The sequence below is a fragment of the Carcharodon carcharias genome, chromosome 9, assembly GCF_017639515.1.
Source record: "Carcharodon carcharias isolate sCarCar2 chromosome 9, sCarCar2.pri, whole genome shotgun sequence".
Classification (NCBI taxonomy): domain Eukaryota; kingdom Metazoa; phylum Chordata; class Chondrichthyes; order Lamniformes; family Lamnidae; genus Carcharodon; species Carcharodon carcharias.
The window spans coordinates 134,830,885-134,843,740 of NC_054475.1; the positions used below are offsets into that span (position 1 = coordinate 134,830,885).

The window sequence follows — 12,856 nt, forward strand, 5'->3', positions numbered from 1 at the left end:
TCAGCATCCCGATGGTCTGCTCCACCAAGTTGCGAGCTGCTGCATGAACCTCATTATAGTTCCGCTCTGCTGCAGTCTGAGGTCACTGCACAGGTGTCATCAGCCAAAGCCTCTGCGGTAGCCCTTGTCCCCAAGGAGCCAAGCCTGCAGCCTCTGTGGAGCCTGGAAGACTGCAGATGATACAAAGATAGGAGGAGGGACAGGTAGTATTGAAGAGGTGGGGAGGCTACAGAAGGATTTGGACAGGTTAGGAGAATGGGCAAAGAAGTGGCAGATGGAATACAACGTGGGGAAGTGTGAGGTCATGCACTTTGGTAGGAAGAATAGAGGCATAGACTATTTTCTAAATGGGGAGAAAATTCAGAAATCTGGAGTGCAAAGAGACTTGGAAGTCCTAGTCCAGGATTCTTTTAAGGTTAACTTGCAGGTTGAGTTGGAATGTTAGGAAGGCAAATGCAATGTTGGCATTTATTTTGAGAGGACTAGAATATAAAAGCAGGGATGTGCTGCTGAAGTTTTAAAAGGCTCTGGTCAGACCACATTTAGAATATTGTGAGCAATTTTGGGGCCCATATCTCAGGAAGGATGTGTTAGCCCTGGAGAGATCCAAAGGAGGTTCACGAGAACGATCCCAGGAATGAAAGGCTTAACATATGAGGAACGTTTGAGGACTCTGGGTCTATACTCGATGGAGTTTAGAAGGATGAGGGGGAATCTGATGGAAACTTACAGAATACTGAGAGGCCTGGATAGAGTGGACATGGGGAAGATGTTTCCATTAGTAGGAGAGACTAGGACCTGAGGGCACAACCTAAGAGTAAAGAGAAGACCTTTTAGAACAGAGATGAGGAGAAACTTCTTTAGCCACAGAGTGGTGAATCTGTGGAATTCATTACCACAGAAGGCTATGGAGGCCAGGTCATTGAGTGTATTTAAGACCGAGATAGATAGGTTCTTGATTGGTAAGGGGATCAAAGGTTATGGGGAGAAGGCGGGAGAATGTGGTTGAGAAACTTATCAGCCATGAATAAATGGCAGAGCAGACTCGATGAGCCAAATGACCTAATTTCTGCTCCTATGTCTTATGGTCTTATGGATCTGTGAGTGACTCAGGATGTAGGCATCGTGCACAATCCCTGGAAACCACGCACATACCTGCAGGATGCGTTTCTGGTGGTCGCACACCAGCTGCACGTTCAATGAGTGGAAGCCCTTGCAGTTGATGAAGTCCACTGAGTGTAGCGATGGAGACCTGAGCGCCACATGAGTGCAGTCAATCGCACTCTGCACTTTGGGAACCCAAGATCAGGGCAAATCCAATGGCCCTTGCACCCTGGCTGTCCCGGTCAAGGGCAAAATGCACAAAGTTGTGTGCGATGTAGAAGGTGGCATCTGTGACCTCATGGATGCATTTGTGGGTGGCGGATTGGGAGATCCCACAGAGGGCACCTGTGGAGCCCTGAAAGGAGCCATTGGATAGAAATTGAGCACCGCGGTCACTTTCACAGCCACTGGCAGTGGATGCCCTCCATGTGCCCTTGGCACCAAAATTTTTTTTATTCATTCATTGGATGTGAGCATCACTGGCTAGGCCAGCATTTATTGCCCATCCCTAATTACCCTTGTTTGAAGGGCATGTAAGGGTCAACCACATTGCTGTGGGTCTGGAGTCACATGTAGGCCAGACCAGGTAAAGACAACAGATTTCCTTCCCTAAAGGACGTTAGTGAACCAGATGGGTTTTTACGACAGTCGGCAATAGTTTTGTGGTCATCATCAGACTTTTATTGAAATCCCACCACAGTGGTATTTGAACCCAGGCCCCAGGGCATTACCCTGGGCCCCTGCTCCTTTAAATGGCTGTACTTAGCACCTTTCCTGGTCCCGTGTGACCGCCCCTTAATGCTTCCCAGAGAGTGCTGGTCACCCCTCGGATAGCCGGAGATGAGTGCGCTGCATGGCTGCCCTGTCAACCACTATGTCACCACCTCCCTAGTAAGGGAGTAAGTGGCAGATGTAAGCCACCAGGGCCCTAGACATGCGCAGCCGTTGGTGACACTGGTTCTCAGCCATCAGCAGGAATGGCAGGTGGCGTCTATAGACCTTGGGTGTTTCTAAGCACCAACCAGAGAGAGAGAGTGCGTGAGAGAGAAAGTGCGCGAGAGAGAGAGTGCGTATGAAAGGGAGAGTGCGTGTGAGAGAAAGTGTGTGTGTGTGAGAGGGAGAGTGCATGTGAGAGAAAGAGTGTGTGTGTGAGAGAGTGTGCACATGAGAGAGAGAGTGTGCGTGTGATAGAGTGTGTGTGTGTGATAGAGTGTGAGAGTGTATGAGAATGTGTGTGAGGGAGAGTGTGTGAGAGAGAGTGTGTGAGAGAATGTGTGCGTGTGTGAGAGAAAGAGAGAAAGCGAGCAAGGGAGAAAGAGCGAGAGAGAATGTGTGTGCGTGAGAGAGTGTGTGTGAACATGTGTGTGAGAGAGTGTGTGTGAACATGTGTGTGAGAGAGTGTGAGTGAACGTGTGTGAGAGACAGTGTGAGTGAACGTGTGTGAGAGACAGTGTGAGTGAACGTGTGTGAGTGTGTGTGTGTGTGAGAGAGAAAGTATGTGTGAAAGAGAGAGACAGAGAGAGAGAGTGGGCAGAATATTACTGCCTCGTTGCGACAGGGACTGGACCCTAAAATGCGGCGAGCCGTTCAAAAGCCCATTGACTTCAGCTGGACAGTAAAATCCTGCCGGGGTTAAATTCTACCCAGTGTATGTGTGTGCAAGAGATTGTATGTGACAGAGATTATGAGAGTGTGTGTGTGAGGGAGAGAGAGAGAGTGTGTGTGAGAGAGAATGTCTATGAGAGTGTGAGAGAGAGAGAGTGTGAGAGAGAGAGAGTGTGAGAGAGAGAGAGTGTGAGAGAGAGAGAGTGTGAGAGAGAGAGAGTGTGAGAGAGAGAGAGTGTGAGAGAGAGAGAGTGTGAGAGAGAGAGAGTGTGAGAGAGAGAGTGTGAGAGAGAGAGAGTGTGAGAGAGAGAGAGTGTGAGAGAGAGAGAGTGTGAGAGAGAGAGAGTGTGAGAGAGTGAGTGTGTGAGAGGGAATGTGTATGAGAGAGTGTGTGAGAGAGAGAGAATGTGAGAGAGAATGTGTATGAGAGAGAGAGTGTGAGAGGGAATGTGTTTGAGAGAGAGACTGTGTGAGAGGGAATGTGTGTGAGTGTGAGAGAGAGAATGTGTATGAGAGAGTGCGTGAGAGAGAACGTGTGAGAGAGAGTGTGTGTGAGAGAGAATGTGTATGAGAGTGTGTGAGAGAGAGAATGTGTATGAGTGTGTGAGAGAGAGAGTGTGAGAGAGAGTGTGTGTGAGAGGGAATGTGTATGAGAGAGTGCGTGAGAGAGAAAGTGTGAGAGTGTGTGTGAGAGAGAATGTGCATGAGAGTGTGAGAGAGAGAGAGTGTGAGAGAGAGAGAGTGTGAGAGAGAATGTGTGTGTGAGAGAGAATGTGTGTGAGAGAGAGAATGTGTGTGAGAGAGAGAATGTGTGTGAGAGAGGGAATGTGTGTGAGAGGTCATGTGTATGAGGGAATGTGTGTGAGAGAGTGCGTGAGAGAGAGTGTATGTGTGTGAGGGAGAGAGAGTGCGTGTGTGACAGTGAGAGAATGTGTGTGAATGTGTGTCTGACTCACTCCCAGTCTCAGGGTTCTCACTCGCCCTTAGCCCACACATCAACGCATACTCACACCCACTCACACAGTGGGTGAAGGTGAGTGAGTGAGCACCCTGAGACTAGGAGTTAGCTGGACACACACCCTAACCCTCGCATGCTCCAATGGTCATCTTTATGAATTAGTCCTTTCTAAAAATTATCAATTCTTTGCTTCATTTCTTCTCAGCAAGTTGTTTATTTTCTTCATATTTAATGTTGTCAAACTTTATCTTTGCTCATCCTTGAGTGAGAAAAAAATGGAAGTGTGACCCCACCCCATGCGAAAAGATTGGACAAGCCTGGTATAAAACATAGTTTGACAGCATTGTTAAGAAGTTGATAGAGTACTTGGGGGGAGGTGTTAGTGTAATGGGTTAGTAAAATAATTATGATAATGAGTGATGTAGACCATGATGTAAGTGACAGCAGCACATGGAAAGAGGACAGAACAGTCTGTACTCATGAGATACATTCCTACTATGAAAACAGGTTTCTGTCTTTAGCAAGGAAGAAGATGCTGCCAAAGTCATAGTGAAAGGGTAGGTAATTGAGATACTGGATGGGCTAAAAATTGATGAACAGGAGGTATTAGAATGGCTGGCTGTTTTTATAGTTGATGAAATGAATTTTCCTGGCCTCATGATGGTGAGCTGAGAGGCTGTGGAGCCAGAACAATGGGGAGTCCATGTTGGGACAGTTCCCCACAGCATTCCTGCCACCAGGGAGCTTTCCCAAGGGCAGACTGGGAATTGGTTCAGCTGAAGAGCCAATTACCCTTGTTAAAGATTCCAATTAGGGGTGATTTTGCCGTCACCAACTCAATGGAGATAGGCTCTCTGTGGCAGGCTGGAGGGTCATTGGGGGTAGAGTCTCCATGTCCCCTGGATGGGGCTTTGAGAATTAAAGCCCACAATCTTGACTGCGCCGGATGCTTCAGAGCGGTGTTCCCTGCATTCCTATGGACTTGTCAGCCTAGATTTTGTTTGTTTCTACACTGCTGAGCAGGCCAGCGAGGACACCTCCATGTTGCGACGCTCACATGGGCCCCAACATGCTTCAGCAGCATCCAAATTGCCTTCTGATTGGCCCTGGAGTATTGAGAGCCCATAGACTAAAAGGGACAGTGGCAGCATGGATACAAAGGTGGCTGAGTGACAGGAAATAGGGAGTAGTGGTGAACAGTTGTTTCTTAGTCCTTCTCAGAAGATATATGTTTGGATTCCCCAATGGTCGCTACTAGGACCACTGCTTTTCTTGATTAATATTAAAGACCTAGACTTGGGCATAGGGGGCACAATTTCAAAATTTGCAGGTGACACAAAACTTGGAAATATTTTGAATAATGAGGAGGATAGAAATAGACTTCAAGGCACAAAGACTAGTGGACTGGGAGAACCTTTGGTGCTTAAATTTAACACAGAGAAGTGCAAAGTGTTGAAATATTTGAAATGCTAGTACAATTTATTGGTAGCTGAAAGATTTTCTTCATAATAAAGTTTTTGTAATAGCAGTAGCAAAGCTGATTGGGAGTAGTAGGGTTTATTATTTAAAATACATTTTTGAAAAATAAATATATATAAACAAAGAAGCTAAAACTTTTCAATAAAATAAATACAATAAAAGAATTAAAATAAATACCTAAAACGCATACATTTATTAGAAATCTAATTAGTCTTAGGAACATTTTGCAATAGGGCTTTAAGGATTAATGTTAGCTTTTCTATAAAGGTTATTTTGACAGCCGACTCGCTTTCCCTAAATAATGGTAAATGAGAGAATCTGTCAGCTTTGTTGATATAATGCAAGGGGGAACTGAACAATATCCAATCAACATCAAACTCATGGGGCTGGATCTTACCGTTGGCAAGCAGGGCGGGGCCCACTCGCCGACGCATAAAATGACCTGCGGTGACGTTGGGCGGAACTCCCATCACCACGCCCCATTTAAATTTTCAGGAAGGTAGGGGCGCAGCAAAATCAGCTGCACACCCACCGACCTTTCAATGGCCAATTAAGGCCACTGACAGAGCAATTAAAGTAACTAGTGGACCTGCCCGTCCAACCTTAAGGTTAGAACTAGAAAAAACATGAAACCTCATCTATAGGCAGAATGAGGTTTCATGTAGGGTTTTAAAAATTGTAATAAAGTTTTTTGGAAATTATGAACCTGTCCCAACTCATGTCACATGAGGGGACATGTAAGGGAAATTTTATTTTTCTATTTTTAATATTTATTATTGTACAGCCGATCTCCGTGAGGCTGCACTTAGCCTCAGGGAGATGAATGCGCTCTTTCGTGTGCATGCGCAAAAAAGGGCACCCTTGATTTTAGGAATCCCCCCCGCCTGCATAAGGAACACATAGCACTTCCGTGCGGACGTCACGCTGGGTGGGCCTTAATTGGCCCACCCACGTAAAATGGTGCCGTGCCTCCGATCAGGGGTGCCGATTGGAAGCGCACCCACACGCACCCACCCATCAACTTCCCCCCCGATGGGAGGAAAATTCAGCCCATGGAGAAACTTCATGGCCTTCTTTGCCAACGAATGTGATGTACAGCTTATCCGTTGAAGATCTTTGTGTGAATAGGCCATAACCTGAGTGAAGGTGCCTTCCAGCAAGTGATCCTGTTGCATAATTAACCTGCAAAAGATAGATCAGAGTTAGAGTGACAGAGTAGAGGCAGCTGTGTGGGCTCCATGCTGCCAGCAGGATTTTTACAGCAAGGAACCTTTCTTAGTAATTGAAAGCATATGTAAGCTATATATAGAAAGTCCCAAATTATTTTTCTTGGCGAATGCATGTACATTTTTGATCCGAATTATTCACTTACTAACAAGCCTCTTGTTAATGGGCTCTACCTTCACAAGAAGCTGCTTTTCTTTGAAAATATACAGCTTATTTTCTTTGAAAATATGAGCTCTAAACCACGATGAAATGCATCACTGCACCATTGGTTGTGATGCTGCATGGTTCTTCTTTCTCCCTGAATAAAACCTTTTTCCAGGAAGAAAGAATATGCTCTCTTGTCACATTTTATCATGATTTTAGAATTTACAACTAATGGACTAAATTGCAGTTTTCCATGTGTTCAGTCCATAGGTTACCTGTGTAATTAAGTAACATGTAACTTTTAGTTGTAGGTGTTATTAGCTTTTGATAAACAGTAAATTATAGCATACTTAGGAATTATTTCAAGTTAATTAAGAAAGTAATTAAATGAAAATAGCTAATTAACATTAAAAAAAACAATGGCAGGAGAGGTGTTATGTTGCAGCTCTGAAATGTGGAGTCTTCTGAACACCAATGTGATCCAGGACAAACACGTCTACAGAAAGCGTAAGCATCTAGAGGAATTCCAGATCAGGATTATTGATCCTTGCTCCCTTGCTTTTGTCCTCTTGACCAAGCTTTTGGCCATTTTACCTAATATCTTCTTATGTGACTCAGTGTCATATTTTGTTTTGTAATTTCCCTGTAAAGCACATCAGGATGTGTTATCAAGTTAAGGTCACTATATAAATATAAGTTGTTGCTTTTAGTGAAACTTCATAAAACAATGGTTTGGCCTCAATTGGAGTACTGTCTACAATCCTAGACACCATACTTTTGGATAGATGAGAAAGCTTTAGAGCCAATGCAGAAAAGGTTTACGAGAATGGTTCCAGGGATGAGGAACTTCAGTTACCTGAATAGATTGGAGAAGCTGGGGTAATTCTCCTTAGAGAAGAGTAGGTTGAAAGGAGATTTGATACAGATGTTCAAAACAATGAGGGCCTAAATTTTACGATTGCCATTTGGTTATGAAGCAGGAAAGATGCATCACGAAATGGCACATGATGACATCGGGATGACCTCCTGACATCATTGCACCAACTCGAGATATTTCGGTTGGTGGGCGTGTGTGGATGTTGGAAGTGTGCCCGCCAGCAATTAAAGGACCAATTAAGACCATTAAAAGTCCAATACACCCCGATTGTGAGTGGCCTATGTGCTTTTATGCTTGGCGCACAGGCCAATCGGGCAGGCAGGCTTCATTTTTTTTTAATCATTCTAAGCCCAGAAAGAATGGAGAGGTGAGGAGTTAGGAACATTGAAGTGAGTTGGGAGTGTGTGGATTATGGTTCATTTCTGGAATAATTTTGTTCATTTGGATAATTCTAGGAGGGTTAAATCTTTGCAGAGGCTTTCTGCAGATAGGCCCCTTCATTGTTCAAACCTGTGAAGTGGCTGCCCTTGACATCAAGGCAGCATTTGTCCAAGTGTGGCCCGGGGAGCCCTGACAAAACTAGTATCAATGGGATTCAGGGGGGAAACTCTCCCCTGGTTGGAGTCATACCTAGCACAAAGGAAGGTGGTTGTGGTTGTAGGAGGTCAGTCATCTCAGCTCCAGGACATCACTGCAGAAGTTACAGCAGTTGATTGGCCAACAGTGTGTAATCACTGTTGGGAGCCAAACACAGATTTCACAACAAAAACAGAATTACCTGGAAAAACTCAGCAGGTCTGGCAGCATCGGCGGAGAAGAAAAGAGTTGACGTTTCGAGTCCTCATGACCCTTCGACAGAACTACACATTTCACATCCGCTTCCGGTCCCGCAGATCGAACTTGCCTGATGACCCTAAAAGTCAGGCCAAGGAATCTAAACAGAGTGTTCCCAGTGGCAGAAGGGTTGACAACCAGAGGACACTTTAACGTGATTGGCAAAAGAACCAAAAGCAACATGAGAAAAATCTTGTTTCATGTGGCAGGTGGTTAGGATCTGGAATCCCCTGCCTGACAGTATGGTGGAGGCAGATTCAATCGTGGCTTTCAAAAAAGAATTGGATAAGAATCTGAAAAGAAAAACAATGCAGAGGTATAGCGTAAGTGTGGGGGAGTGGGAGTAGCTACATTGTGCTAATAGAGAGCCAAAACAAATTCAAAAGGCTGAATAATCTCCTTCTATGTTGGAACCATTATATGATGCAGATGGGGCCATATCACCAGATTCAGGTTGTGTATATATTATAAGCAACTTTGGTATGAAGTAAAGCTACTTTGCACCAGTCTTACAATTGTAGTTCTAAATACCCCTTTAGCCAGCTACTAAATATTGTACTATGAAGAGAATTCAATATAACATGTAACATTGCCTAATAACTTTTTTCTTTCATTTCAGGAGTGAGCTACACAAGGTCATTACCTCCTTCATACCCAGCACCCCCGGATCCTGTCCATCAGAGAAACTTCATGCTCACTGATGGCATCCCTCAGGGGTCAATGTATGAACTAACGGAGCCCAAACGCAGCCAGTCTCCATTCTGGCAGAACTTCAGTAGGTTAGCGCCATTTAAAAAGTAACAGGCCATATTGTTATAGGAGGACCTGGCCCTTGACGTTTACTCTTGGCAGTTAAAAACAAAATGTGGACCAACAAACAACATTTGGATCATGGATCTAGGTGATTTAACCATCTGCTGACACCTTCCCTGCTGAGCCTTGGTTCAAAGCAACATTTTAGCTAATTATTTCTTAATGTGGGTTCAACTGTTCAAAAATCGTACGGTGTATGACAACCGAAGGTCAGAAAGGAAAACTGAAATTCAGACTCAAACTTCATCACATTATTTCATTTGTGATATGTGAACTTAGGTGTGCTCTTCAGTGCACTTTAATGCAGCTGTACACAATTACATACACAGACACACACACACATATATATATTTATATTATATATGTATTATATATATATGCGCGTGTGTATATATACATATATCTTGCTTCTGTTATCCTATAAGCTTATTACATATGTACCAGAGTGTGAATGTTTTATTGCTTGATTAGTTCTACATAAGCTACTACAGATGTTTTAATGACAAATAATGTGGCCACACTTTTGATGATTTATTATATATCCATGTATATAGGTTGTACCGAGTGAACAATCCCAAACTCCGTTTGAAGAGGTAAGTGTTTGAGAATGCTGGACTATTAGTCATTGTGTTAATATATCAGTCGCAGCATTTCCAGTACTTGCCATGGAGTTTGTAGTTCTTCACAAGGTAAGAGTTAATTGACAGGACCACTCCTTTGTTATCTCTGTACTTAGGTGGTTAAGAGCCAATTTTATTCCTCAATACAGCAAAATCATTCAACACAATGGATATATAATTACTACCTTTTGACCAGAAAAATCAATTGTTTAATATAATTAACATTCATTGTTATGTTTTAAACCACATTTGTTACAGTGTTATAATTAACAGTTAATAAGCATCAATAACAGATCCAAATGTATTTTACATTGAGAAGGCGTGATCTTTTCAGCAGTCAGTTTATCCTTTCTTCATCTTGTGCATCCTTGGACATTTGCCAGCACTTCCACAGGAACAGCATTAAATATCTGATCGATCCCATGTGGTAGCCCTACGATATCTCTGGACTGTTTTAACTGAAGTGTTTGCAATTCAATGGAGCTGTGTGGATTGAACAGTGTACTACACAGTAGATTACAAACTACGTTATGAAGGAACCATTACAGATTAAGGCGTTAAGTTATCTTTAAATATTGTCCTACAAAAATGTTTTGTGCCACAAGTGATGTAAGCATTTGTTTTGTGATGTGCTAAAATTTCATTATATTGCATTTCCAATGCATATGATGAAATCATACATAGTATAAAAATGGTAAAATAGCCAATCTTTTGAAATAATAATGAACATTTTTATAGAACTACAGAGCTACTTTTCCAATAATCATAGCTAGATATTATTTTCTAACAATCTAAATAATTAAATATTTATTAAACTAGTGCCAAAAATATAGAAGTTAAATTCAAAAAGAAAACCTAGTTAGTATTTGATTCAATACACAGGCATTTAGCTATATGAGGGTCATTCACTGCCAACTGGGAGATCGCTCATTCTGTGCTGTCATTATATAAAGGTTGTTGGTGCCCTGTAACTAAAGTAGTTAGCTAAAATCCTGTTTAATCAAAAATGTATTTTCTAAAACTGAGGATACAGTCCTTCAGGTATATGTTATTGCTATCCATTTAGTGGCTTGCTTTTGTTTTATTTCTACTTTATTGACTTATTAAAGCCCTAATTACTTAGTTTCATTGTAATTTCTGTGATATTTGGCCAATCATATTCAAGCTCTTTGCTCAGGTAAATTCTAGAATGATGTGCCATATAAACTAGTGATTGACTGGTACATAGTTCCACCAGTCCAGTTTTCTGGGATTCTCAGTACCTGCCTGTATTGGTAAGGATATCAGGTACTGTTCAACCATCAGTTGGACCAAATGTGAAACTATGGATTGTAATTGGAGATTGACATTGTGACACACACCAGCAGAGTATGCAGCCTGTATGAAGAAGAAGGCCAAGGCTTCTGTGCTTGCTGTAATCTGAAGGCAGGCAGTCATTATCAATGACATCTTTGTATAGCATACAGTCAAATGACCGCATAGGATGATGCAAATAGTGCCTATGCATTTGTATTTAAGGCATCCTTTTTTTGTCACTTGACCCGGTACTGGATAAGAGGTTTCTCAGGGGAATATTGGCCAGAACACTGATCTTGCTAGCTCTTGCTCTTTGCAATATATGACTAAGGGATCTGCTGTGCCCAGTAAGCCAGGTGAGATCTTAATTCAAAATCTTGAACAAAATAAAGCACCCTCCCCCATATGTACAACAACGCAGTGTTGGATTGGAATGGCAATGTGAACAAACAAAAGTGGTCCTTGAATTTTCGAGTGTAGAGAGAGAGAACTTCTGCTGAACCAACCAGTGCTATTATGATAAATAGCATAATGATTTATCACTTAACATGCTTACCTGGATGGGAACTGGATACCACTGATGAATGAATAGATATTGATAAGCTTCCTTTGTATATTTTTGCTAAACCTATTCACCACACTTAAGAAAGAGTAATAATAGCTATCTGTTAGCCTTTTGCAGAGGGTAGCTGAATATGGTTTGGGCTTCCTCAGTGGTCTACTGGGTAAAATCATGAACTGGTGAAATACCCTGCCACACAGAACAAAATTTTTGATTTTGAATGACATGATCTAGGTCAGCAATAGAAATACTAAAACTGATCTCAACAGCCATGGGCTCTCATTCCTGATCACTATCCTATAATACCTGCTAGAAGGTGCACATATGCAGTGATCTAGTAAGAACTGTCCAGATTCATATGTGAAGAATAGCTTATTTGGCAATGGGGTTGGAATATTGCTAAACCCACAGATCCATAGTCCATCAACAATACTCAGAGTGTTCAGAGGAGTAAAAAAAGTTGAAGATTTTTTTAAAATATGGGAGTTATTTCTCTTTGTTTGGATATGAAATGAAATGAGATTATGATTTCTACACCTTGCTGACTTTACCTCACTACAAGTATAAACCTCTAACCCAAAAGACTGTTTATAAGGTTAACTAAAATTCAGAATCATTTTATCTTAGATCAAATTATCTCAAGGCAAAGTATTCCATGCTTGTAAGCATATTAACTGATGCCAGTACAAACCAGGTTATTGTACCAGTCTATCACTACATAAAACCCCTCAATTTTGCCTAATTGCATTAACGCAGTAGAGCATAATTGCTTCACACAAACGGGTGGTAGCAGCTTCCCAATTCATATTGTATTGATCAGACATCCTTGGATCATTTAGATATATGTAAGTCATAACACTCTGTGCAACATTGCCATTATGGAAACCAGACATATGGCATTTATGCACACATGCACACACAAGTCAGTGTACAATTTTTCCGTGATTTTATGCAGCTTTGTGTCAATATTGTCACACATTCTGTCTAGCAACAGAGTTACTGTCATAAAAAAATACTTCAAATTAACTTGCTCGGGAGTGGCTCCACCTTCCAGTTCCTGTGGAACTAAGGGTAAACTGCCAAATTTTGTTTCTTACTTTATAACTCATATAGGAAATGTCTGATGATTGAAGACATGGTCCATTATTTCCAATATGTCAGTGAAGTGCTATGTAAAATTAATTCTGAAAACTGCCAGTGCACATAAAGTAAATGTAAGAATGAACATTTGGAATATTAGTGCACAGATTAAAGAACAAGTTCACGGGAGGGGGAGGGGGTGGGGTGGGGATAGTGGTCAGTAGACAGAGGGATGTGAAAAGGCTTAGAAAAGGCCA

At 42.1% G+C, this 12,856-nt stretch overlaps 1 protein-coding gene across 1 annotated transcript in view; it reads left to right on the plus strand.

The window, feature by feature from the left end:
* The window catches only part of arhgef9a (Cdc42 guanine nucleotide exchange factor (GEF) 9a), a 222,333-nt gene extending 213,304 nt beyond the window's left edge, over positions 1-9,029 (plus strand). Inside the window, exon 10 of the mRNA XM_041196400.1 lies at positions 8,848-9,029. Within this exon, the coding sequence (XP_041052334.1) occupies positions 8,848-9,029 (182 nt within the window). The remainder of the gene's footprint in view (positions 1-8,847) is intronic.
* The last annotated feature ends 3,827 nt before the right edge of the window (positions 9,030-12,856 follow it).